Source organism: Bos javanicus, chromosome 19, assembly GCF_032452875.1.
Source record: "Bos javanicus breed banteng chromosome 19, ARS-OSU_banteng_1.0, whole genome shotgun sequence".
NCBI lineage: Eukaryota > Metazoa > Chordata > Mammalia > Artiodactyla > Bovidae > Bos > Bos javanicus.
The window spans coordinates 26,795,565-26,820,799 of NC_083886.1; the positions used below are offsets into that span (position 1 = coordinate 26,795,565).

At 53.4% G+C, this 25,235-nt stretch overlaps 3 protein-coding genes across 6 annotated transcripts in view; 2 read left to right on the top strand and 1 right to left on the bottom strand.

The window, feature by feature from the left end:
- Positions 1-4,328, top strand: part of PITPNM3 (PITPNM family member 3) — a 97,167-nt gene extending 92,839 nt beyond the window's left edge. For both annotated transcript variants that reach the window (XM_061390793.1, XM_061390794.1), the window contains one exon: positions 116-4,328. In XM_061390793.1, the coding sequence (XP_061246777.1) occupies positions 116-418 (303 nt within the window). In that variant the 3' untranslated portion in view covers positions 419-4,328. The remainder of the gene's footprint in view (positions 1-115) is intronic.
- Positions 4,329-4,493: 165 nt separating this feature from the next.
- Positions 4,494-9,153, bottom strand: PIMREG (PICALM interacting mitotic regulator). 3 transcript variants are annotated; one of them, XM_061390797.1, is made up of 6 exons: positions 9,059-9,153; positions 8,195-8,524; positions 6,758-7,053; positions 6,170-6,265; positions 5,502-5,551; positions 4,494-5,126 (listed from the first exon to the last, which is right to left on the bottom strand). In XM_061390797.1, the coding sequence occupies exons 2-5, from the start codon at positions 8,486-8,488 to the stop codon at positions 5,518-5,520; spliced, it is 720 nt and encodes a 239-aa protein (XP_061246781.1). In that variant the 5' UTR covers positions 8,489-8,524; positions 9,059-9,153; the 3' UTR covers positions 4,494-5,126; positions 5,502-5,517. The 3 variants fall into 3 exon arrangements, with proteins under 3 accessions (XP_061246781.1, XP_061246779.1, XP_061246782.1); XM_061390798.1 differs by having other exon boundaries at positions 5,078-5,165; XM_061390795.1 differs by lacking the exon at positions 5,502-5,551 and having other exon boundaries at positions 4,494-5,165.
- Positions 9,154-13,876: 4,723 nt separating this feature from the next.
- On the top strand, positions 13,877-24,990 carry AIPL1 (aryl hydrocarbon receptor interacting protein like 1). The gene is made up of 6 exons (XM_061390799.1): positions 13,877-14,957; positions 15,694-15,873; positions 20,866-21,054; positions 22,081-22,257; positions 22,364-22,505; positions 24,014-24,990. Exons 1-6 carry the CDS (start codon positions 14,670-14,672, stop codon positions 24,214-24,216), a joined length of 1,179 nt encoding a protein of 392 aa, XP_061246783.1. The 5' UTR covers positions 13,877-14,669; the 3' UTR covers positions 24,217-24,990.
- The last annotated feature ends 245 nt before the right edge of the window (positions 24,991-25,235 follow it).

Below are 25,235 nucleotides of genomic sequence, written 5' to 3' on the forward strand. Positions count from 1 at the left end.
GGGAGAAGCTGGGTGCTCCAGGGAAGGGGCGATGTTGGGGCTGGTGGGGGCGGGGGTTGGAGACCGGACCAGGGCCCGCCTGCCCGCGCTGTCCTGACGCCTGTCCCCTCCGCAGTTCCTGAGCGAGGGCTACGCGGCGCACTTGGCGGCGCTGGAGGCTGGCCACCGCTCGCGCCCCAAAAAGAACAGCTCGCGCATGATCCTACGCAAGGGCAGCTTCGGCCTCCACGCACAGCCTGACTTCCTGCGGAAGCGCAACCACCTGCGCCGGACCATGTCGGTTCAGCAGCCCGACCCGCCCGCCAACCCCAAGCCCGAGCGGGCCCAGAGCCAGCCCGAGTCCGACAAGGACCACGAGCGGCCCCTGCCCGCGCTCAGCTGGGCGCGCGGGCCCCCCAAGTTCGAGTCGGTGCCCTGAGGGCTGGGCGGTGCAGCAGAGCAAGGTCGTGGGGGGCCCACCAGGGCTGCCTGCGGGGACGGGAGGGGCTGCCTTGTCCCCGGCAGACACAGGCTGTTTCCTGCTTTTTCCCTCCCGTGTCTGTCCAGCAAAGTGTCTAACCAGCGAGGCGGGAGGGACCCTGCCTGGCCTTGGCGGGGAGGCTCCCTGGGCGGCAAAGGGGTGAGATCCAGGGGTCTCAATGCAGTCGCTGCTGCTCCCCTACGCCTGCAAGGCAAGCCCCAGTCAGGGTGGATGTCTGTGTAACCCCCGGGGGCAGGCTTGCCTGGAGCCCGAGTGTTTGACAAAGTCGACCATCTCTCTGAGTTCCGGAGGCTTCGGCAGTGATGGTTGGCAGGCCCTAAACGGAGGCGCCCCCCAGTCAGGGACCAACAGCCGCTGGCAAGTGCAGCTTCTTGGTTGCCTGCTGGGGTAAGGGGAGAGGGGCAAGTGGCATTTGTGCCCGCCCCCTGGCTACGTCCCAGGTCACCATCCTGGGCCTGGCTCGCCTGTGGCCAAGTGGCCACTTTCTGGGAGTGAGAGGATGTCCAGTAGGTTCATCCTATGTTTGAGCTGTCTGTCCAAAGACGGTTGGGGGCGGGGTCTGGTGCTGACGGTCTGTCCTCCTGCAGCTGTCTATGGTCCCCCCTTTCTTGTCCTCTGTATCCTTGCCTTTCTCCCAGGGCCCTGGAGGACAGTCCTGCCTCTTCCCGGAGTCCTGCCCTGGTGCCCTCCGCCGTGAGGCTGCGGCCCTGGGCTCTGGCCTAGCTGGGCTGGCTGAGAACCCTTGAGCCTGTTGCTTGCCCTCGCTGGGCCCTGCCTTCCTTCTGTAATTGGAGGGGTCTCCCCAGCTGAGATCGTGGGGCGTTTTTGACTCCTAGCCTGTCCTGCACTTCTGCCCTCTGCGGCTTTTCAGGCCTAAGAGCCCTTCAGAGTGCCCAGTGATCTATACCCTCCCCGCAGACTGAGAGAGGGGCTCTGGGGGCCCACCACTTCCAAGGAAGCCCCCCTGCGGGGGTTGCTGGGAAAGGGGGTCCCTGCTCCGTGGAGATGTTGCTTTGCACTGATGCCCAAACCTGGTGTCCCAGGAACAGAGACATCTCCCCGCAGGCCCTGGCCTGGCTCCTCCTCCCCAGCTCGGCTCAGAGTGATTTCTCCCCTTGGCTCCTGGAAGGTAGACAGCTGAGGTCCCAGAGCTCCGGGGGTTCATGTAATTTTGGCTCAAACTGTTGTGTTCTCTGCCCTTCCCCCGGCCACTCAGCTTGGTTTGATGCCTATAACCTCCTCTTGGGTCGTCCCTTGAGGTTGGCAGGGCTTGGCTCTCCTGGGGTTCCCTCAAATTCTGCCCAGGCCTTCCTGCTGCTGAGCCCCTGGCCAGGGCATTGGTCCCCTGCACTTCTCCTGCTTCCTGGCCCAGACCCATGCCTGCCGTGTGGGGTGCTTCCCGGGCCGCCTCCGAGTCCCTCCGGGCTGTCGCTGAGGCTAGTCCAGCTCTTTTAGCCGGGCTCTGTGTCGGGGGCTGGGCTGCCCCGGGGCCCAGACGTCTGTTCGCCCAGCAGGCACCTGTTTTGCTTGGTGTTGCTTCTGCTGTCTACCTCTCGCAGCTCCCATGTGGCCAGGGTCCTCGCCAGTGGCGGCTGCTGGTGGGGGCAACTGGCCCTGCTGTTGTGAATCACCTGGCACACTCGACGCCCCTCTGGGGCTGGAGGGGTCCGGGCTCCCAGCCCCCCACCCCTGCTTTATGAGAACTGTGTCTTCTCCAGCTCCACTTCCAGCGCTGCATCTGCACCCAAACCCAGAGCTGCTGGCAAGTCTGTCAGGGAAGGGTGATCGCCCCCAGCTTCTTCTCTGGTCCTGCCTTTGGTGGTTCACGACAGGCCCATCCCTCCTTTAACATTTTACCCTTCTTGGCTCTCCATTGGGCACCAGCTCCTATGGCATAGCCACCCCAAAGCCAATCTCTCCCCTCCTTTCCAAAATAGACCCTGAATTAAACTCGGGCAGAGATAGTCTGCTTCTCTGAAATCCATCTCCTTTTTGCAAAAGCCACTGATGTATTACTCTCAAGTGATGAAATAATTAGCGTGAGATACTTTTCCCCCAGCTAGAGTACCTCTACCCCTTTTTTTTCTGAGAACCCCAGCCTGGGAGCAAGAGAGGCTGGGACCCTGAAGAATTTGGAGTGTGGGGGAACACGATTCTGTGGTTGTGGGGGTCAGAGCTGGGACGTGAGCCCCAGCAGAGGGCCCGCACCCTTTCCTTTCCAGAGCTCCGGTTTGGGGCTCTGATGACTTGCAGCTTGATATGGAAGGTGTACAATGAGGTATTCTGAACACAGTGTTTTGGGAGCTGCAGTTGGTGTGTGTAAATGTGTGTACGTGGGGTTCTGTATAGTGATCAGACTCGTTTCAGTACTGCTTTCATGGCAACTCTGTAACCAGTATGCACTTTCTCTGCTAGTGGTTTGTTTGATTTTTGTCCATCCAGTTGAGTTGGAGAAAAACAAAGAACCAACTTGTGTTCTCTGGAGGGGTTGCCGCTGCCTCTCCTGGAGTAGTTCTGTGACCCCCAATCCGGCTGTTTCCTAGAGAATCCTTCCAGCTCCTGGTGTGCCTGCTCCCAGGGGCTGGGAAACAGATCTTCCTGCCTGACCAAAGCTCCTTGTTTCTTGCGTGGCATGTTTGTTCTTCCTAGTCCAGGGGGCTATCCCGATAGATGGCCTGCCTGCTGCCTTCCCCTTCCTTCACCCTGTTGGGGGTTCAGGGTGCATCTGTAGCCAGGGCCTGCTCTTCCAGCCTCATGGCATTTTTCTAAAGATCTCAACTCCTCTCTTAGGCTCCGCAACAGATACATTGAAAAAAAAAAAAGTCGGACTCTTTCCTGCACTTGGGTAAATGGCCCTCCAGTCTGGGTGCTGGGCCACAGAAAATAAACAATTTTGAACCCCAGTATTCCAGACATTACTGGGGGTGGGCTCTAGGAAAGGGGGGAGGCTGGATCTCATGGTTTTTAAACTGTACTTTTATCACTTTGGAGCCCAGAACCACGCCCCGGAAGTGCCCTGCAGAAAAAACATGGCGCCAGTGTTTCAATGGAAGCCGGACCCCGAGGCATGTGGAAATGGGTCCCGAGGTGGTGCCGGTTTTGCGGGGACACTCACCCACCCAGCCCAGGTGCAGCTCTGCCCGGGAGGGGTGCCTTGCCTGCGGAGCCTCAACTTGACCCCGCCTTAAATGACCAACCTTCCTGCCGAATCCCCGGGGGGTTGGGGTGCCAAGTGCTCTGGAAACCTACTCTCTTTTGGCTCAGCCAAAGGAAACGTCCCCTCCCCTTCCCCTGACCCCGGGCATGGGGGAACTTTCTTAAAAATCCTAAGTAGGGTTCAGTCCAAGCAGCGAGGCATGGCCTGGGTCCTTGACTCCTGGCTGAGAAACCAACAGGGTGATTGGGGAAAAAAAAAAAAAAAATCAAGAGTTTGTCCCCCACCCTCATGCACAGAAGGAGAGGCAGGTGACATCAAGGAGGGGTGGGACCGTAGGGCGGCCGGCTGGTGGGGACTCCTGCCCTCGGACCCCGCTGTCCTTTTCTGTTTGTTTACTTGGTGATGGCAGCCCGTCGGATCTTGTCTGTCTGACTGTTCCTAAGTGTGCAACTCGCAGTATTATTTGTGGTGGATGGTTCTGTGGTGAAAAAGATTTATTCTATTTCTCATGGCTGCCTTGTACAAAATCCATTAGAAAAGAAAATGTAAAATATGAGATTTCTAACAAGACAAAAACAGCACTATGAAGTTAAAAAGATTTTTACAACTGGTCTTGATTTTGATGTGAGCTGGTTTTTAACTCTCAAATGTTGTCACTTAAATAAAAACCTTATTTGCCTTTAAAACATACCTTGCTCTGGACTAAGCCGAGAGACCTTTCCCGTGGCTCGTGTTCCCCCTGATCTGAGGGCAGGCTGGCTCAGAGTTGGGGTGGGTGATGGTGACAAAGCCAGGTCCCAGACCTATTGCCCAGAGCGGTGTGGGGGGTAGCGATGGCAGCAAACAGATGCCAGCTACAGAAAGAGTCTTTATTATGAAAAACCAGTGTGATCCAGGAAAGTCACACACTGGCTTCTTTCTAATAAAATGACAAAGCAGATTTCTTAAATAATTTACAAAGGGCAGAAATCGCTACTGAATAGTGTGTGCCCTCTACGCCCACAGTGCCCTGTGCTGAGAATGAGAATAGGTCCCTGTGGACCCAGGATCTGGGGCCTGGAAACCTCTCCCACCCCTCCTTCTGGGGTTCTTGTGTGGGAAGTAGGGCTAAATCTGGGTTCTCAAGAGCCCCCGCACTGGTGATAATATGGTCTGACTCTTTGTAGACCCCACTCCTGGATACATAGCTCAGGCTCTCAAATATTACCTGCCATCTGCACTTCACATTACAAACGAAGCAACTGTAAAGCTCATACATGGGTTGAGTTCCTAAGCCCCAAAGGGAAGTAGAATGAATGGTTCCCCCCACCCCTCCGAGATCTCCCTGAGTCGCTTGCAGGCTGTGGCAGGTGGTCCCTGGTGGGCCGGGAGGTGGCTGAAGCAGGAAAGCAGAGGACCCCAAGCAGCCCCCACCTGGGGCTTTGTGAGTCAGGTCCTTGTTTGTGGCAGCTCAGGGGCATCACCAGCAACTCCCGGGAGGTGTGGATCCTGAGTATGAGGGCATGGTGGTCAGCTATGGCTTGCTTCCTGCAAGACAGAGCTCCTTCATACCCCAGGGGAAATGGGAACACCAGAGACTGCCCCCCCCACCAAATGAGGTTCTGGAAGGTGGTTGTGGCTGTTGGGGGTGCCCCGCGTGTGCTCCATCAGTGATGGGCTCAGTGAGGTTAGCCACAGCCCTGGCTCCCAGCAGATCAGAGGATTTGCATGCTTTCGGCTCTGTGGGGCCCATCAACTCTACATCTTTTTCCAGCAAAGACTCAGTTCCAGATATGCCTACGAGCTCATGGAGGAAGAGGAGAAGGAGGAGGAGGGCGAGGGAGAAGAAAGCTCTGAGAAAGACACTTGGAAGGAGGGCATTACCTGAAGGGTGCTGTCCTCAGTCTCGGATGAGAGAAACAGTCATGTCGCCACTAGAGATGGGAGAGCGGTGGGGACAGTGCTGCTGTCTGTCCTGGGTGCTTCAGGCTCTGAGGGGCCCTCCCCACCCAGGCTAGACAAGACCAGACCTGGCAGTGTGGTGGGTACACGGCCCACTTGGCGTGTAGTCAGCGCCAGCGGGGACCCACCTCAGAGCCTATCACAGCCACGTACGTATGACCCCAGTTAGGGCAGCTCCAGGCGCAGGTGCTGCCCCAGGACAGGGTCCTAAGCAGACAGACCAGGCATTTCACAGCAGCCACGTCACTTTCGCCAGTTCCAGGGTGGGCATGGTGGAGAGGAACCATGGAGAGTGAGTGGTGGAAGAAGGGTGGATCTTTCAGGAACCAGGTACCCCGTCACATGTGATAGACACATTTTGGGGCCCAGGGCCCGGGGGGCCACATCCATCCAGGTGTGTCCTTAACTACCACCCCAACCTAAATATTTGATCAAGGAGGAGACCAGGGCATGTTGCAGAGGCTCAGAGAGGGAGAGAGATTGTTAGACTCACACAGCAGAGTCTGAACAAGAGACCTGCCTAAAAAAGTGGGCTGGCTCGCAGGGGACTCTCCTGGCCATGTCCTTTGAAGCACGGTAAGCTGGCTCACCTGTCCTCCGCTACGATGGCCTCCTCTAGCTCTTGGGACACCTTTTGGAGATGCCGGATTCCTGCCCCCACAGGCTCCAGGTCACTGTCAGACTCACTGGACAGAAGGAAAAGCCATGCATATCAGTCACTAGCTGGAAACCTGTGGCAGGAGCCTATTCTAACCCAGCACTGGGACCTGGTGTACAGGCCCCAGAGATGACCATGTGGGCTGGGACCTGATCATCCCAGACCCCCATTCTAGGAAGTGTTGTCAGAGGGGCTTGGAGCAGATGGCAGAGAACAGCTGGAGGCCATTGTCAAGGGTAGATGATCCTGCAGATAGGTGAGCATCCACCCACTGACCCCGCCAGGTGGCTTCAAAAACTTTTGGTGGAGCTTGGATGACTGTGATAGTCTTAGAGTTAAGCTTGCCTCTTCCTTTGGCAGGTGGGGAAACTCAGGCCCAGAAGGACCTCCCCAGGTCCCCCATAGTGGGGCGCAGAGCTGAGCCAGAGCATGGATGTGGCTCAGCTCAGGGTGTCCTGAAGGTGCTCAGCAGCCCCCAGGGCCCAGTTAGTATTTGAAGGGCAGGCACTACCCCACTCACCTAGGGGAGCAGAGGGGCTCTGCCGAGGAGTAGGGGCTCCGGAAGGCAGCCTCCCTTCTGGACCGTCGCCAAGGGTGGGCACGGGAGCTCATCTGGACAGAGAGGCGGTGGTACTCTTTCTCCCAGGGGTCCAGGGTTGAGTGGGCAGGGGCGGCCACAGATAGCCGAGTGCTCCTCTGGCTCAGGCTGTGAGCTGGGGGGCTACTGCCCTTCTGGGCCCCTCTCTTCCTCCTCCTGGCTTTCACCTGGGTTTCCACCAGCCACTTGGTGCCACTTTGGCAGGACTCCTGGATCCTCTGTGACATGGAAAAGTCAGTGTGGACAAGCCAGGAGTGAGCTACCTGATTCCTCAGGGCATCCCCCAACCCCTCAGCCCACCAGCTGGTCCTACAGATCCAGGCAGCCTTTAGGCTCAGAGTGAAGGATGCGAATGAGTCCATGAGGCCACAGGTCCATGGCAGGGACCCAGCTCAGGCCCCCAGGGATAAGTGCATGGGCAGCAGCAGAACCTCTCTGGCTCATGGAGCCTGCTGCTGCTAAGTCACTTCAGTCGTGTCCGACTCTGTGTGACCCCATAGACGGCAGCCCAAGCCTGCATTGGTCTAAATCCAAACCCTCTTTCTGGACAGACTCAAAGGGGAGGACCGGGGGAGACCACACCTACCCCCAGGAGACAGTGAAATAATTCTAAACATGTTTGGCACACACCCTACCTTCTCACGCCCTGCCTTGCTCTCTGTCCTCCAGCCATACCCAGACTAAGTTCCTGCCAGTTCTCTTCAGCATCTTGCTCTCCTTCAACCCTGGGCCTGGACTATTTCACCTGTCTTGTACACTCCTCTTACCTCCTCATACCTCCCCTTTCCTGGGGGAATTCTATGGAGTCACCTCCTCCAGGAAGCCTTCACTGACTAAGCTTGTTTTTGGTGTTCCCCCACCATTAGCCCTTTGCATGCAATTTCCTCTCACAGTATAACTCTATCATCTTGTCTCGTGATGTTCTGTTTCCTCCACAACACTGTTTTCATTCACTCATTCAGCTATTTGTTGAGCATCTACTGTGTGCCATGGCGCTAGTTGTAAAGAAACTGCCTGCCAATGCAGAAGAGATAGGAGACATGGGCTTGATCCCTGGATTGGGAAGGTCCCCTGGAGGAGGGCATGGCAACCCACCCCAGTATTCTTGCCTAGAGAATCCCATGTACAGAGGAGCCTGGTGAGCTACAGTCCATAGGGTAACAAAGAGTCAGACATGACTGAAGCGACTTAGCATGCATGCACTACTGTGTACCAGGAATTGTTTGGAGAGCTGGGGACACAGTAATAAATCAAGGACCCTGTCTTCACAGAGTCTCTATTCTTGGGGGCTCTTTGGGGGCAGCCATTTTTCCACATCAAGGAAGCCCTACATCCATACCTGGACATGGTCGGCATTACCTGGGACATGGCACCCAAGGTGCTCTTAGCTGAGCGAGCTGCAGCCTGGAGGCCCTGCTGCCCTGGCTCTGGGGTTTCCAGGCGTTTCCAGGAGGGGCCCACCCCGAGGTTGAGGCTGACTGCTCTCAGGGGCAGCCGTCTCTGGAACTGTCTGCACAGGGAGCCCAGGGCCCCGCTGGAGGTGTCTGGGTGGCCGGCTACAGGCTGCAGGGCCTCGCTCTCCTCCAACCGCTCCTGGTTCTGGAGAGACCTCCGACGCAGGGAAGCCCCCACAGCTGGCCATCGAGAAGCCATCTGACTGTTCAAGAGTCTGTTCTGTTCCCACAGACCCTGGGGAGGAGATCAATGGGAGATCATCAGGGTATCCCCCATCCCACTCCCAGGATCCAGTGAGACACCGGGTACCAGAGGAAGAGATTCCTGTCCTGGGGCCCATGGGGTGGGGCGCTTGTCAACCGTGGGTGCAGGAAAGAGGAATTCTTCCTAGAAGTGAGGTCAGCGAGGCCCGGGAGAGGGCAGAGTCTGAACAAGTCCGGCCAGCAAGGCGTCCCTTGCTGTGAGTGTCTGGATTAACTGTCTTTTCATCCCAGCCTACTTTCCGTTATCTGCCTCAGGCTGGGAGGGAGGCAGTCAGGACCCGCCGGCCTTCGCTGAGCCTCAGCACTTGGCCCAAGGCTGGACTAGGGACTCTTTCACGAGCTCGCCCTAACCCAACGCGCGGAGGTGGGCTGACCAGACACCCCGATGTCCATCCGGCTATACCAAGAAGCCCCACATGCCGTGCCCGTCCTAACTAGAGGTCCCCACCCCACCTGCTCCCGTCCCTTCTGAACAGAACCCCACCACGCCCCGGCCCGCACTCACCCAACAGCTCCCGAGGCTGACCAGACGACGAGCATAGCCGCTCCTCGCCCATCCAGTCGATTTGAAACACCGCGCGGATCCGCCCCCCTGGTCCTGTCCTCACAGCTGATTGGCTCCGCCCCCGCCTCGCGGCCACGCCAGGGATCCGATTGGCTCCTACGCCAGTGGCTGTGAATCCTGCTCTCGGATTGGCCCGGCCGTCCCCATTCATTTTCTGGAGGCCCGCTGGGCAGGGAGCCGGGCTTAGAGGAACCTTTGTATCTACGGGTCCCGCCCGAGTTTCCTGCAGAATCCGTAGCCCGCGCCGGCTCAGCCCCGGCGCCATCTACTGACGCTCGGTCTCGGGCCACTGACCCCATCCTTAACTTTATAAAGGGTTCTGGCTGGCCTGACTGGGCGGGGCGAGGCGGGGTCCCCGGCTCCTAAGAGTCCCTCCTATCCTGCCTGAAGGTCTCAGTGGTTTTGTCAGAAAGAGCCTGGGCTGGGAACTCGGAGCCTTGGGTTGCTGTGGAAATTTTGTTTCCAACTTTCCTCATGACCCTCTGCCTTCCTGAGACTGTCCTTCAGTTCACCAAACTTGCCACCCGCACGGATCCCCAGGAAAACCCATCCTGGAAGAGGGGACAGATTGAGTGCACCTCCCCAGCCCCCTACCCCCACTCCAAGTACGGCCCCCACCCCTGTCCCACTGACCATCCCCTCTATCCAGCTGAGTGCCTCCCTCCTTCCCTTTAGCATCCAAGCTAAAAAATTCACCATTTAGAAAGCCCCCTCCCCCCTCCCCCTCAAAGTAGTCCCTACTCCGTTTCCTCACTGCCTTCCTCACCTGGAACCTGCCCCCCCCCCCAAATAAAACCCCCCCATTCCCGAGTTTCAACTTATGGGTCCCTTGAAGGTCAGTCCTTAACCCTGTTATTCACCTCTGGGTCATCTCCCCCACACCCTGGTAAAGGGACTCTCCCCATGGGAGGAGACCGATTCAAACGAGTCACTTACTATGCACCTGGCCGTGGTGCAGTGATTAAAGAATCTGCCTGTCAATGCAGGAGAGGAGGGAGACATGGGTCCGATCTTTGGGTTGGGAGGATCCCCTGGAGAAGAGAATGGCAACCCACTCCAGTATTCTTGCCTAGAAAATTCCATGGACAGAGCAGCCTGGAGGGCTACAGTCTATGCAGTCCTAAAGAGTTGGACTGGAGAAGGAAATGACAACCCACTCCAGTATTCTTGCCTGGAGAATCCCATGGACATAAGAGTCTGGCAGGCTATAGTCTATGGAGTCGCAAGAGTGGGACACAACTGAGCAGCTAAGCACAGCACAGAGTTGGACACAGCTGAGCACACGCACCTGTGCACTATGCACCAGGTACTAATTTCCAAGCACTTTACAGGAGGGACTCAAGAGCCCCTCGCTGCAGCCTGGGACTAGATGAGGAAATGGAGGTGTGGGGAGGTCGGGTCAATTTTCCTGTTTATATGCAGCAAGGATTCAAACTCTGTCACCCTGGGACCAGGGTCCATGAGCCTCTCCAGCATAGCACATGGCCTCTCCTCAGGCTGCACCTCTCCCCACAGTTGTACCCAACCAGCACCTGGCTCCCCTTCTCCTCCTGGGTGCGGTGGGCACCTTAAACCAACATGCTCCAACAAGGTCACGCTGGTGTCTCTCAACCCCCCTTTTCTCCTTCCTCATTCCCCTCACCTGTCCTTCCAATTATTTACTTGTGTCTGATAGATTAAGCTCTGTGCTGACAATGATCCACAAAGGTGAACCAAACGGGTGAACTAACTTGGTGAACTAGCTCAAACCTGGTATGTGGGGGAAAGACAGACATGGATGAGTCAAATAACAAATCCTCAATTCATCAAAGAGAATTATGACACAAAAATTATGTCACTTAAAGCTGAGACCTACAGAATGAGTTCACCAAGCAAAGAACGTGTGTGTGTGTGTGTGTATGTGTGTATTTGGGGGTGGGGATCTTCTCCCACAAAGAACATCATGTCTGGGGGGCCAAGGACTCAGGTGAGACCCGCCCCCCCCCCCAGCACACATACCTATGTGTAACTGAAACAAAATCTTCCTGAAACAATACTTGACAATGTGTGGGGTGCTTTGACATAATTTCTATTCAGTATTTAATTTTTTGAAAATGCTGGTGACAACTTGCTGCATTTGTTTTTCAGTGGTTCACTAAGAGTTCCGAGCTGTGGTTTGAAAAACCCTGCTCTGTTCTGCATGTTCAACTTCTTCCCCAGTTGAGTTGTTTCCAAAGCATCTGAAGTGTTTGTTCCCACACTTCTGGTATGCTTGTTGAATTTGTTATTGTAATTAGGGAATTTCATTCATGTCCTCTTCCAGTGAAAGATGAAGGGGAAAAGAAAGAGTTATTATTTTTCTGGAAACTAAGCTGAATGTGTGTGAAAGACTCAGGGAAGATGACGCACTTGGAAACAAAGCCTCTCAAATTGGATTGTCTTTCGCCATTGTCCATCCACGCCTGTCTGCCTGTCCTAGTGCCTGGCACGTACATCATGGGCACTGATACAATAGTTTATATATGTCAAGCCCTTACATGTGTGTGCTAAGTGCATTTCCTTTCTTAATCTTCCTTAATCCTCACAGCAACACTATGAAGTAGGAGCTATTTTTATTCCCATTACACATGACAAAACTGAGATTCAGACAGGTGAGGTGTCTCGCCCAAGAGGGAACAGAGAGTGGAGCTGCAACTTAAATCCTGGAGATCTGACTCTGAAACCTGAATTCCTAACCTTGGGTTCCATGGCCTCCTCAAGTGTCAGGACGGAGGTGGTGATGCCCCAGAGGCCCTCCCTGCTTGGAGCTTTTGGCCCCCCTCCCTCATCTCCATGACTGACAGGGCAGGTGAAGGAGAGCAGTCTCCATGGCAATAAAAGAAGGAAGAAACATTTTCTTCTGAATGAGGAGCCTCTCTCATTGCCTTTCGAGGAGGGTGGAGTGTAGGAGTGTAGGAGTGGAAAGGAGGATGTACGGAGGGGAGCAGGCTCCCAGGGAAGGAGTGGTGGGTGCAGGGGCTCTTGGTCCTCCTTGCAAGAACTAAAAACCAGTCCGTGGTCCAAGGCTGAGGTTTTCTAGGTCCAGCTCCATCCATGACTCTTGGGGAGGAGGTTGGAGGAAGAGAAGGAGCTCCAGCCTTGCCCTGCCCTAAGGGCTCCCTGTCCAACAGAGTACTTTCTCCAGTAAACTTGACCTCCTAGAATTGCCAGTGTGTTGGAAGAAGCAGATGTTAAACTGTGTTAAATGTCATGAATGTGAGATGCTAGGAGATGATGAAAGGATATAAAAGGAATTGGGGGTCGGGCAGGTTTCCCTTAGCATATGGTGTTTTAGCTGAGGAGTTAGGGGGCAAAACAGAAGAGTTTTTCCAACAGAGGGGTCTATTTTGGGAGGCCAGAGTACCACCAAGTTCCAGGAGCAGAGGAAGGCCAAGCAAGATGGAGAGGCTAGGGGCTGGGTGGCAGGAGGCAGGGCTGGCAGGATCCTATAGGCCGGGGAAGGAGCTTAGAATTTATCCTGATGGCAGTAGGGAGCCTTTGCTGAATTTTCAGAGGGAACTGGGATTATTAGAGTTCTGTTTTTATGAGGCCCATTTAGAGGTTAGTTTGGGGGCCAAGCAGGGACTGGGGTCCATCTAGAGGTTATGGCCTGAGCACCTCTTTCTTCTCAGAAGTGAAATGGAAACCTCTGGCATCAGCTTCAACAGCCCCTTCCCCTCACATCCCCCAGTCTGACCAGCCATGGGCCAAATCTGTGAGTTGGACCCCTGGGTGTGTGTGCCTTTTTTCCCAACTGTGTTGCTTGGCATGCATGCTCTTAGTTTCTCAAGGGATCAAACTTTGTGCCCCCTGAAGTGGAAGCGCAGAGTTCCCACCGCTGGACAATGGGGAAATCCTCACATGTGCCTTTCGACTCTCTGCAAAACAACTGAAGCAGAGGAAGAGAGCGAGCAGTGCAAGACCCAGTTAGAACTTTTTCTTCTGCTGTGAATGATATCAGGGACAGAAAATGCCTAAAATGTAAAGCCTAGTAGCATGAATACTTATGAACCGCACCCCCTCCACCATGTAACCATCAGCTGGGTGAAGAAACAGAACGCTGCTGAGACCCCAGAAGCAACCCCTGCCCCTGCTCTCTGGCCTCCCTCCCTTGACTTTTACGGAAATCTCTTTGATTTTCCTTTGTAGTTTTACCGTCTAAATACCCATCTCACCTCCTTTGCAGGCGGACTGCTTTAGGTTGCTGTGTAGCTGCAGAAAGAATGGAACGGAAAAGAAGGGCCACTGCCTTACCCCCACTCCACCTTAACTCCTGCCCCTAGAGAAGGACGAAGCTGGGCCCACGGGAGGAGGGGAAGGTTCTGAGCACTGAGGGATGGGTTCTGGAGGGGTGACTGGGCTGCCTCAGGCTGGGTTCATGGCCCAGACCGGCTGACCCAGGTTTGGCCTCCTGTATGCCAGTGGTTTCTCACGGCAGTCAAAACTTTTAAGGGTTCTGGGTTTTTTGGGTCCCACTCACTCTCTAGGGGGAGGCTTCTCAATTTCATAGAGAGGGAGGTGGGAGAGGTTGATTTTCCCATTTGGGAAAAAAAGGAGACAGGATGGGTGATACCCAAGGCCACATGGTCAGAGAATAAGAGGGGGGATCAACCCTCTGAACGCAGCTCTTGGGCTCCTAGTGCCATCTTCTCATCTCTCTCATCCTGTTGCCTGTCAGCCTCTGGTCAAGAAGAGAAAGCCTTTTGCTGCTCCGGGTCCTCTCACCCTCAAGGCCTGGGGGAGCCAAGGCATAAGAACCTAAGTTGACCACAAGGTGGCGCCAAACACCATGTCTTCACATCATTTCTCACTTTTAAACCCTAAATGCTGGGAATAAGCTCTGTCTGGGTTCCAGGGTACAGGGCTGAGACCCTCCTAAGGGAACGAGAGCGCCCACTGCCCCCAGCCAGACCTTGTAGGGGGGACAGGAGCAGGGCTGGTGGGGGTGCCTCAACTTCCTCAAACTTGGCCCCCTTCTCTTTTAGGGCTCTCCCAAACCTGGTGGCTCAGAAGGTAAAGAATCCGCTTGCCATGTGGGAGACCTAGGTTTGACTCCTGGGTTGGGAAGATCCCCTGGAGGAGGAAATGGCAGTCCACTTCAGTATTCTTGCCTGGAGAATCCCCATGGACAGAGGGGCATGGCAGGCTATAGTCCATAGGGTCGCAAAGAGTCAGACACAACTGAGCTGCTGAGAACAGCACAGCAGCCAGAAACCTGCCTGCCCTTCCCTCTGGCCACTATGTTACATCCGCTGGTGGGCACATCTTGGGGAGGAGAGGGAAATAGGAAAGGGGAAGTAGGACTGCAAAGGCTGCAAGGCCCCGGCCTGGGCTCCAAAGCGACCAAGAGTCTGAGACAGGGTCCCAAGTTCAGACAGGGCAAAGGGGGTTTCTGGTCCCCTGTTCTTTCCTCCTGACCTGTGGCCTATCTCCTGCTCATTCTTGACTGCCTGTCTTCTTTAAGAAAGCTCCAGCTGTCTTCCCTCCTTCTTGGGGTGGGCAGACAGAACAGAAGCTGAGGTGGTACTGGTGGATGTCAGGCAGGATCCCTGCCTCACTGCTAGAAGCAGAGGCTGGGGCAGAACCCAGGCTACCAGGAGTGGCCCCACCTTATTCCTCTTGTTCACACCCTGCCCAGCAGGGCAAATCCCCACCTCTCAGCCCTAAGTACCTTCTGCTAGCAGATTATCTCGGCTGGGCTGGACATCTCCCCGCACCTGGAGCCATGGATGCCACTCTGCTCCTGAATGTGGAAGGGATCAAGAAAACCATTCTGCATGGGGGCACAGGGGACCTCCCCAACTTCATTACTGGAGCCCGAGTGAGTGGGACCCACCCCCTAGGCCAGACAAAAATCCTTCTGCATTCTAGCTGGGTCACGGGGCACTGCAAACACCCTTCTTCTGCTTTGCCAACAAATGGCCAAGAGGTCCTTCCTGGAATTATCAGCCTCCATCCCCACCCTGGGCATCTCCATAGCTCTGGCTTGATGCCCATTTCCCGGGGTGTTTTTTTTTTTTTTTTTAATATTTATCTATTTGGCAGCACTGGGTCTTAGTTGCAGCATGTGAACTCTTAGGTTTTGCATGTGAGATCAAGTTCCCTGACCAGGTATTGAACCCAGGCCCCCTGCACTGGGAGGGTGGAGTCTTAGCCAGGACTGCTAGGGAAGTCCCCCAGGTGTTTTTGATATTTTTCAAATTAAACTTCAGTGTGGAGTGAGGGTGGGACTTTGGGAATTTTCTGAAGTCCCAAATGTTGAATGAGAAGGAAGGGTATGCAGGGTCAGGGTGTTTGTCCGGGAGTCTCTGGTGGGTTTCCTGGATGACGGAGTGTCTGGGTCAGTGGCCTCAGATCTAGGGTGTATTGAAGGAAGGACCTCCTGACCTGCAGAGCTGTCTAGAGTGGGATGGGGTCCTTTAGGAGGGGGAGCACCGGCTGGGTGGGGATGCTGGTGGGAGTTGAGCAAGGACGGCCCAGGGAGCCGGAGACATGGGCGGCTTCTGGGGGGCCTTGGGAGGTGGGTTTTGATCAGGGTCCACTCTCTTGGTGACCAGGTGACCTTTCATTTCCGAACCATGAAATGTGACGAGGAGCGGACGGTGATAGACGACAGCAAGCAGGTGGGCCACCCCATGCACATCATCATTGGGAACATGTTCAAGCTGGAGGTCTGGGAGATCTTGCTGACGTCCATGCGGGTCAGCGAGGTGGCCGAGTTCTGGTGCGACACCATCGTAAGTAGGCCCCGCCCATTTGCCACTGCACTGGCACGCCGGCTGTGTTTCAGGAAAGTGAGGGTAAAATGAACCTCTTTGGGGAAACTCTGCCTCCTCCTCCTCAGCCACTGTAATGATGAAGGTTGTTGTTGTGTTTTAGTTGTTCAGTTGTGTCCGACTCTTTTGCAACCCCGTGAACTCCATGAGCCCGCCGGGCTCCTCTGTCCATGGAATTCCCAGGCAAGAATACTGGAGTGGGTTGCCATTTCCTTCTCCAAGGGATCTTCTTGACCCAGGGATCAAGCCCGTGTCTCCTGCATTGGCAGGGGGGTTCTTTACCACTGAGCCACCAGGGAAGTCCCAAGGTGGAGATGGATTCCCCCATAAGAACAGGTGATGCTAAAATGAGAATCGGTGTCAAGGCTGGCTGGTGGGATATGGGAGCAGGGCCTGCCTCACAGCCCTCACTTTTGTGCAGGATTATTGGATACTGGAGACTTTTGGCCACAGGTCACTTTTCTGCCCTCCTCTCCATTCCTACTGACGTTACAAACTTGTTTTCTCATGTAGGCACTCTTAACAAAATCACCCGGAGAAGGCAGTCTTCTTGGCCTGTGACCCAAATGGAAATGGCAAAGCTGACTGCCTTTAAACCAACATTTCTTGTGGAAACTTTCAAACTTATACAAAAGTCGACAAAAAGTATAATCAGGTTCCAAATACGCATCATCCTATGCCGGGCACCATCAATCCATGGCCAGTCTTATTTCATCTAAGCCCATCCGCTTTCCTTCCTTATCCCATATGGTTAGAGCACATTTCAGACACCGTATCGTTTCACCTGTAAATACTATAATTTGTATCCTTCTCTAAAAAGAAAGATATTACAAATATAATCTCAATATCCTTATCATATTTTTAAAAAAATTCAACAATTTCTTAATGATATCTAATTCCAGTAACTTGACATTGTGGGCTTCCCTGGTGGCTTAGAATTCACCTGCAATGCAAGAGACATTGTGTGACCCTAGGGAAGCCCCTTTGCCCTGATAGCACTCTATCTCCTCATGTAGAAATGAACAAATCCTCATTTTAGGGGGCAGTTGTAAGGATTACATGATATCATGTATACTAGGGCAAATCATGGTATGGGGCAATTGAGAAGTGGGAGCTATTATTTTCACTAAGAAGCATTTTAGAGACTAACTCCCTTGATTCATTGATGAGGAAGTATAAGACTCAAAGAAGGAAAGTAGCTTGCTCTGGGTCAAACCATCTCGGAAACAGCATCAGGGATGGATCCCTGGTTCCCTCTTTGTACAGTATCCCTTTTTGGCTACTATGGTTATTAGACAGGCTGCAATGCCATTCTCTACCACAAGAATTCCTCTACCAAGGAATTATTCATTTCTTCATCAGTTAGCAAATATTCCAGGTCTCAGATGGTAAAGAACTCACCTGCCAATGCAGGAGATACAGGAGACCCAGATTTGATCCCTGGGTCGGGAAGATCCCCTGGAAGAGGAAATGGCAACCCATTCCAGTATTCTTGCCTGGAGAATCCCACGGACAGAGGAGCCTGGAGGGCTACGGTCCATGGGGTCACCAAGAGTCAGACAGGACTGAGCAACTAACACTTTCACTTTCACACTAGCAAATATTAGTTGAGCATCTTTATCCTGATGTTTTAATTTTTAAAAGATGGCTTATTTTTAACAAGTCTTCAGAAAATTGGCTTTTTTTGTGGTTTCAGTTAGTTTAAAATGGTATCTATTGACTTTGCTTACAAAGCTCCTGTACTTTTTTTAGACCTTTTTAGACTTTTTAGACCCATATGTGCTTGTCATTTAGGCCATATGTTAGACAAGCTTGGTCACCAACAAGGGCCCCTTCTCCATAGAATGCATGTTTGCTAATGTAGGAGTGTAGAGTGCAGAGAGCTGTCAATAAATTCTTGATTGGTTGATTGACCTGTTGTTTGCAGAACCACAAACTGCTGTTATTCCTGGAATGTGGGCTTGGTTCTTGGTTCCCTGTGGGGCCTGTGTTCTTTTGGCCACATCATGCACACAAGTGCCCTGCCCATCTCACAGGCTGGTCATTTTTACGCCACAAAGATTACTGGTTTTTCCAATAGCCCCGCCCCCCATCTCTTCCCGGTTCACAGCCACTATGATTTCGCATGTCCACATGCACACACACACACACACACACACACACACACTTCTCAGAGTTATTTTGTTGTAACTGTTGTTTACTCACTAGGAAGTGTCTGACTCTTTTGTGACCCCATGGACTGTAGCCCTCCAGGCTCCTCTGTCTATGGGATTTCCCAGGCAAGAATACTGGAGTGGGTTGCCATTTCCTTCTCCAGGAGATCTTCCCAACCCGGGGATTGAACCTGTGTCTCCTGCATTGGCAGGTGGATTCTCTATACCACTGAGCCACTGGGGCAGCCCAGAGTTATGTACTCACCTACATATTCATCTTTTATCCACTTTTCTATCCATTCACTCATTCAGGCATCAATTTATCCATCCTTCCCTTCAACCAATTACTCATAATCCATTCTTTCGTCACTAAGCATCCAGCCTTCATCTATCTGTATGCCTATCTATCTGAAAACATTCAGTGGGTACCAGGTTTGGCCTGTGCTAGGTGTTAGGAATGAAACAGGCCAAATCCCCATCTCTCAAGGAACTTGAGTTCTGGACAAGAAGCAGACACCCTGGTAATTACAATGCAGGGCAGGTAGCACCATAATATAAATAAGGACAGAGGGATTTAGAGCCATGGGAGGGGAGTGACTAATTGCTTGAGGATCATAGCAGGAATTTCTCTAAGAAAATGACATCGATTTGGGTGTTGAAGGATGAATAGGAGTTCACCAGGCTTAGAAGTGGGGAGTGAGGTAGCATCCAGGCCAGGAAGTGTGAAGAGGCAGGGGCGGTCAGGGGCTCTGACAGCTTCTGCCCTGAATTGCACTGCCTTCCCCTCCACCCAGGGAGCACACTGGTCTCTATGCTGAATTTTCTGCTGGTGCCCAGTCCAGTGAGGCCAGAGGTTGTGTGTGTGTGTGTGTGCACGCGTGTGTGTGCTCAGTTGCTCAGTCGTGTCCAACTCTTTGCAACTCTTTGGACTGTAACCCACCAGGCTCCTCTGTCCATGGAATTTTCCAGGCAAGAATACAGGAGCATTGCCATTCCCTACTCCAGGAGATCTTCCTGACCCAGGGTTTGAACTCACGTCTCTTGAGTCTCCTGCATTGGCAGGCACATTTTTTACCACTGAGCTGCCTGGGAAACCCAAGGCCAGGGGTTACAAATGCAAATTCCACAGGGGCCAGGGACCCTGGGTGACTGAAGGTTATCTGCTCCATTCACAGGGGCAGATTCTCCTGATCTCCAACTGGATGGCTGCTGTGAGAAAGGGGCAGGTCTGGTGTGGCCGGAGTGTCTGAGTTTTGGACACAAACCAGAAATTTTCATTAGTCTGTGAACTCTCTCAATGCTTAAGTGTTGACGACTCATTAACACAAAACCCCCACCATGTGAAGGATGAAACGAAGTCAACCTGGGAGTAGAATGTGGCCTCCCGAGTGCCAGTTTGTAATCGCCAGATAGTAATAGATAGAGCCCCTCAGACAGAACCGGGCTCTGGCCTTGAAGTCCCAGAGAGGGGCATGGTCCTGGGGTCCCCAGGCCAATCTCAGTGGAGGTGCTACAGAGATGGGTGTGGAGCCATGGAGTTCTGGCCTCTATACTTTTTCCTGGGATTTCTGCCTACTCCTGGTGGCATCCCACAGCCCAGCGTGCTGACTAGCATCCTGGTGGTGCTAGAGTGGTACTGGTCTGAGGTCCGGGCCTTGGTCTGAGGTCATGTCCAACCAGCTGCACAGCTGCAGGGTTGGCACTAACTGCTGACTTTCTGGGGAGCTCGCGGCTGTGTGCGTGGGCCAGGAGTGAGCTCTCCCTGCAGCAAGCTGTTCCCCGGGGGCCCTACACTCCCTTCATCCAGGCTTAATCTCAACAGGCTTAACTGCCATCTGGTCATCTTGCTCATGAGGACGCTGAAGCTACTCTGGGCTAATCCTGGCTGATGGGGGCGGGGCAGGGTGACCTTCATCTTCTTACTGGTGACTTGGAGACCAAGCTGAACCATTCCTGCTCCTTCACTTTTGGGGTGTCTCTTTACTGGAGTTGCCGTGCAGGAGGCTGAGATGGGCCATCTGAGGACCCGTTCCCAGGAGAGCAGTTCTTGGAGCTCGTCTGTGGGGCATCCTAGCTCACTGAGGACAAGCAGCTGATTTTCCTAGCCCATCTCCACCCCCCAAGGGTGGCCACCCAGTTCCTGTGCTGGGTGAGGTTGTGATGAACTGGCCTTACCTCAGCACCATCTCATTTAACCCCTGCAATAGACCCACTACCTGACTGGTGCAACCCAGGGGGCAGGAACTCAGGGGGCTGCAGTGATCCAGGCTCGCTGCCAATCAGCAGTGCCATCAGGACACCAACCTGGCCCTCAAGGAACCCTGGTCCTTCCACTACTTTCCACACTGCCCTCCCTGTGAGTCACAGGCTCCATGGACTCAGGGTCTCCTTGGGAGAGAAGCCTGTTAGAGTCGACCACAAGGGCTGGCAAGAGGCAGCCTAGCATTGTGGCTACAGCATGGACCCCAGAGCTGGGTTTGCATCCTGACTCTGTCATTTGCTAGCTGTGTGACCTTAAACAAATCACCTACCCTCTCTGGGCTCTAGTTCCCACATCTATAAAATAGGGAGGAAAATAGTGCCCCTCTCATAGGGTCATCTGAAGGATTAAAAGTACTAACGGTGTAGAGCACTCTGCATTCAGGTAGCTGCAGTAGTTAGATGAGTAGTAACAGCCATGGGACAAGTGTGTGTGTGTGGCATAGAGGTCCTGCTCTGGGAGGGGCCCAGAGTGGGGCTCTCTGTGGCCAGCTGGCTCTGAGCAGACAGCCGGATACCAACCGCCCACCTTTCCCCACAGCACACAGGGGTCTACCCCATCCTGTCCCGGAGCCTGCGGCAGATGGCGGAGGGTAAGGACCCCACAGAGTGGCACGTGCACACGTGTGGCTTGGCCAACATGTTCGCTTACCACACGCTGGGCTACGAGGATCTGGATGAGCTGCAGAAGGAGCCTCAGCCACTGATCTTCATAATCGAGTTGCTGCAGGTGTGACCTTGGGGTGTGGGAGGTGGGGTAGGGATGGTCCCTGCATCAGAGAACAACTGGGACCAGTGGGCATCAAGGGAACCCAGTCCCATGGGTCACTGGACATCACCCAGATCCTATTTAGAAAACCAGAAAGGGTTCCTAAACCACGGGAGAACTGGAATTGGACCCTCCCACTCCACCAAAAAACATCCTTTGCCTTTTCCAAAGGAAAAGCCCCTTTGAGACCCATTTAAAAAATGTTATTCTTTTTCTTTTTGGAGGCATTTTATTTCTGTTGGTTATCTACTTCCTTTTCCCCTCAAAAGTTTAGAATTATATTCTCAGCCCCAGTCCCTGTGGTTTGTAGGTTCCGATCTGGTTTTCCAATAGTGCGAGAACTGCATGGAACCATCCATACTGTCTCCCTCGGACCTCAGTGTGACTGATGGTCCCTGTCTGTGGGGTGGTGGGAGAGCATCAAACCAGAGCAGGACTCAGCTAGTGGCCAAGGTTGAGGTTCAGCCTGAGGGTTACATGGGTGAGTACAAATAAATAAGAGAACTGCATCAACAAGGGACCTTTTCAGGGTCTGCTTGAACAGTTTCACAGCTTGTGCACTGCACAAGAGCATCGCCTGTAAGGTGCTCATTAGAGACAATATATATTTGCGATTTTATAATGATAATTTTCCAGTAGATGGCAATAAAGTGTCTTGTTCTAACAAAATGAGTGTCATGGCAATTTTCTGAATATTATCAGTAAAGTGTGTTGACATATTACCTTTTCTTACTTTGCACAAAGGCTCTGATTTAGGGTAAAGCCATGGTGGTGGGGAGGCGGCGCTTGCTTCCTTTCCCTGTTTGCCTGTGTTTGGCCAGCAAGCATGATTCTGCCCACCAATCCTCACTGTGGAAAATGCAAAGCTGACTTTAGCCAGATGTTCTGGGTCCACTGTCTCTGGTCCCTTGCAGGGGAAAGGGCCTGCCCTACTGGGCTGCGGGCACCCAGGGTCCCTGCGTCACTGACCTGCAGCTCTTGGAGCAGGTCGAGGCCCCGAGCCAGTACCAGAGGGAGACCTGGAACCTGAATAACCATGAGAAGATGCAGGCGGTGCCCATCCTCCATGGAGAAGGAAACCGGCTCTTCAAGCTGGGCCGCTACGAGGAGGCCTCCAACAAGTACCAGGAAGCCATCGTCTGCCTGAGGAACCTGCAGACCAAGGTGGGAGGCTGCCTGCCAGTGGGGATGGGAAGTGGGGTGCGCTGGCCATGGCCGTGGTGGGGAAGGGTGGGGGCGCGGCGGACGCAGAGCTTTCTCCACCGGACAGGAGAAACCCTGGGAGGTGCAGTGGCTGAAGCTGGAGAAGATGATCAACACCCTGATCCTGAACTACTGCCAGTGTCTGCTGAAGAAGGAGGAGTACTACGAGGTGCTGGAACACACTAGTGACATCCTCCGGCACCACCCAGGTGGGCGGGGCGGGGCAGGGCTGTGGGGGCGGGGCTGTGTGGGCGGGGCAGGGGTCCAATTCCGCCCACGGGTCCAAAGTCACATGCACAGACCTTCGTAACTATCTCTCCTGACCTGGTCAAGACATAAAATTTTCCAAGCCTATAACGGTATCACAGGTGATGGATGAACGGTGCTTTGTGGTGTTGTGGGAGGTTATTTTATTTTACGGTGAATTAGGAGAAGGCAATGGCACCCCACTCCAGTACTCTTGCCTGGAAAATCCCATGGATGGAGGAGCCTGGTAGGCTGCAGTCCATGGGGTTGCTAAGAGTTTCACTTCACTTTCACTTTTCACTTTCATGCATTGGAGAAGGAAATGGCAACCCACTCCAGTGTTCTTGCCTGGAGAATCCCAGGGACGGGGGAGCCTGGTGGGCTTCCGTCTCTGGAGTCACACAGAGTCGGACACGACTGAAGTGACTTAGCAGCAGCAGCAGGACAAATAAAAGTCACCAAACCTGTGTGGAGCAGTCAATGGGTTTTAAAAGGAGGGACAATCAATATAGAGAACAATATTATGTACATCCTAGTAAACTCTAGGAGTTGGTGATGGACAGGGAGGCCTGGCGTGCTGCAGTTCATGGGGTCGCAAAGAGCTGGACACGACTGAGCGACTGAACTGAACTGAACTGAACTGAGTGAGCGCCTAAGAATTGATGCTTTTGAACTGTGGTGTTGGAGAAGACCCTTGAGGGTCCCTTGGACTGCAAGGAGATCCAACCAGTCCATTCTAAAGGAAATCAGTCCTGATTGTTCATTGGAAGGACTGATGCTGAAGCTGAAACTCCAATACTTTGGCCACCTGATGCGAAGAGCTGACTCATTTGAAAAGACCCTGATGCTGGGAAAAGTTTAAGGCAGGAGGAGAAGGGGACGACAGAGGATGAGATGGTTGAATGACATCACCGACTCAACGGACATGAGTTTGAGTAAACTCCAGCAGCTGGTGATGGACAGGGAAGCCTGGGTGCTGCAGTCCATGGGGTCGCAAAGAGTCGGACATGACTGAGCGATTGAACTGAACTGAACTGAGTATCTGTGGTGGGGGGATATGGCAATATTTGTGAAGACGATGTTTGAAGAACGTTACAGGATCACTTACCTTGCTCCACACACTTCTCTGCATTTCTTTCACTTAATTCTCATAATGACCGTGAAAGACAGGTTTAGGGATAGGACATGGAGCTTGCATCATTTGGAGAGCCTCTATAAGAAAAGACTTAAAAAATTGTGAATGTAAAATTAGTTACTGGGTCTTGGAAGGGTCCGCGGGAAGGGAGTGGGTACTGCGATTATTATCGTCATCCGTATTTTATAGTGGGGGGACCAGGCTCTGGAGGCACAGAGAGGTTAAGGGTCATCATGGCCAAGGTTAAAGGTTGCGCTAACTGGTGAAGCCCAGCGGCTTGTCGGGTGAGGGCTGCCTCCCGGGCCAGGCGGCGGATACAGCAGATCTTCCCCACAGGCATCGTGAAGGCCTACTATGTGCGGGCCCGGGCTCACGCCGAGGTGTGGAATGAGGCGGAAGCCAAGGCGGACCTGGAGAAAGTGCTGGAGCTGGAGCCGTCCATGCGGAAGGCGGTGCAGAGGGAGCTGAGGCTGCTGGAGAACCGCCTGGAGGAGAAACGCGAGGAGGAGCGACTGCGCTGCCGGAACATGCTGGGCTAGTGCGCAGGCGCCAAGCCTCCTGCCTCCACCCCCCGCCCCTCCACCCGCCCCCATCCCCGACCTCCACCCGCGCCCCCACTTCCCCGCGACCTCTACCCGCCCCTCCCTCCAGCCTCCCCATCCCGCCATCTCACTGTCCCCCTGCACTCCCAGTGCAACAGCAGGGTACTGAACATTTCTGGTGCAGTTGGTCAGGATTTTGGTGTCAGTTTTTCAACTTTTACATTAATTTATAAAATCAAAATAATGCGTGTCGACTGACAAAAAATGCACAACTTAGAAGGTGAGAATTATGTTATATTCAGCGGACTTTCTAAGGACTCACGCGCCGGAAGACAGCCTCTCAGCTCGAGGGACTGCTCCTAAGAGGTAAGGGAGGAACCAAGATACAAGACCAGGTTCTGGGAATTTCAAAAGACTGATGTTAACTAAAGAAAGCCAGATATCCCAAGTTAACAAGTTTAGCACTTTTCTATGTATAGGAAGATGCAAGAGTCTGGACTCAGTAAAATCACTCCTTCGAGATGCACCTTAATTGCATTGGCGCAGTATCCTGCTTTTCTCCATCCTGAATCCCCTGTGGGTGCACACTGGGGTCGGCTGCAGTGCTGAGGGCTTGGCAGCCAGCAGTCCCTCAGGGCTCACTGTTCGGGTAGCTGTAGTGTCTGCTGGCTGCAACACCCTATGTTGACTGATATGGCAAACAACATTTTTTACTGACACATGACCAGGGTTAAAAAAGAAAAACCCAAAGGGCAGAGACGAGCTTATGAATAAAAGTGAAATTTCCTGCCCAAACTCCCCCATTCCCTAGAGCCAGCAATTTTAATGGACCCTGTTTTTTGTTTTTACTATTTTGGTAGTTTTCTCTGTCTCCCAATAATATGTGTAAATCAGTTTCCCCACATGTCCTTTTTACCCCATGTTAGTGAAAGATGAGAATTGAATGCTTTGATGCTCTTGGATCCCTTCTTTCCTTCCCCTTCTAATTTTGGGGAGTATATTGCTAGTTCTTTGGT

What these genes read in the sequence shown, in the direction of transcription:
- PIMREG (XM_061390795.1), bottom strand. Translation starts at nt 8,488, where the DNA reads ATGGCTTCTCGATGGCCAGCTGTGGGGGCTTCCCTGCGTCGGAGGTCT. An exon ending in GAGCCCCTCTGCTCCCCTAG is followed by an intron (nt 6,266 to 6,757) that starts GTGAGTGGGGTA and finishes CCTTCTGTCCAG; the next exon opens with TGAGTCTGACAGTGACCTGG. An exon ending in GCCATCGTAGCGGAGGACAG is followed by an intron (nt 5,166 to 6,169) that starts GTGAGCCAGCTT and finishes TCTGTCTTGCAG; the next exon opens with GAAGCAAGCCATAGCTGACC.
- AIPL1 (XM_061390799.1), top strand. Translation starts at nt 14,670, where the DNA reads ATGTCAGGCAGGATCCCTGCCTCACTGCTAGAAGCAGAGGCTGGGGCA. An exon ending in TCATAATCGAGTTGCTGCAG is followed by an intron (nt 21,055 to 22,080) that starts GTGTGACCTTGG and finishes CTCTTGGAGCAG; the next exon opens with GTCGAGGCCCCGAGCCAGTA. An exon ending in TGAGGAACCTGCAGACCAAG is followed by an intron (nt 22,258 to 22,363) that starts GTGGGAGGCTGC and finishes TCCACCGGACAG; the next exon opens with GAGAAACCCTGGGAGGTGCA.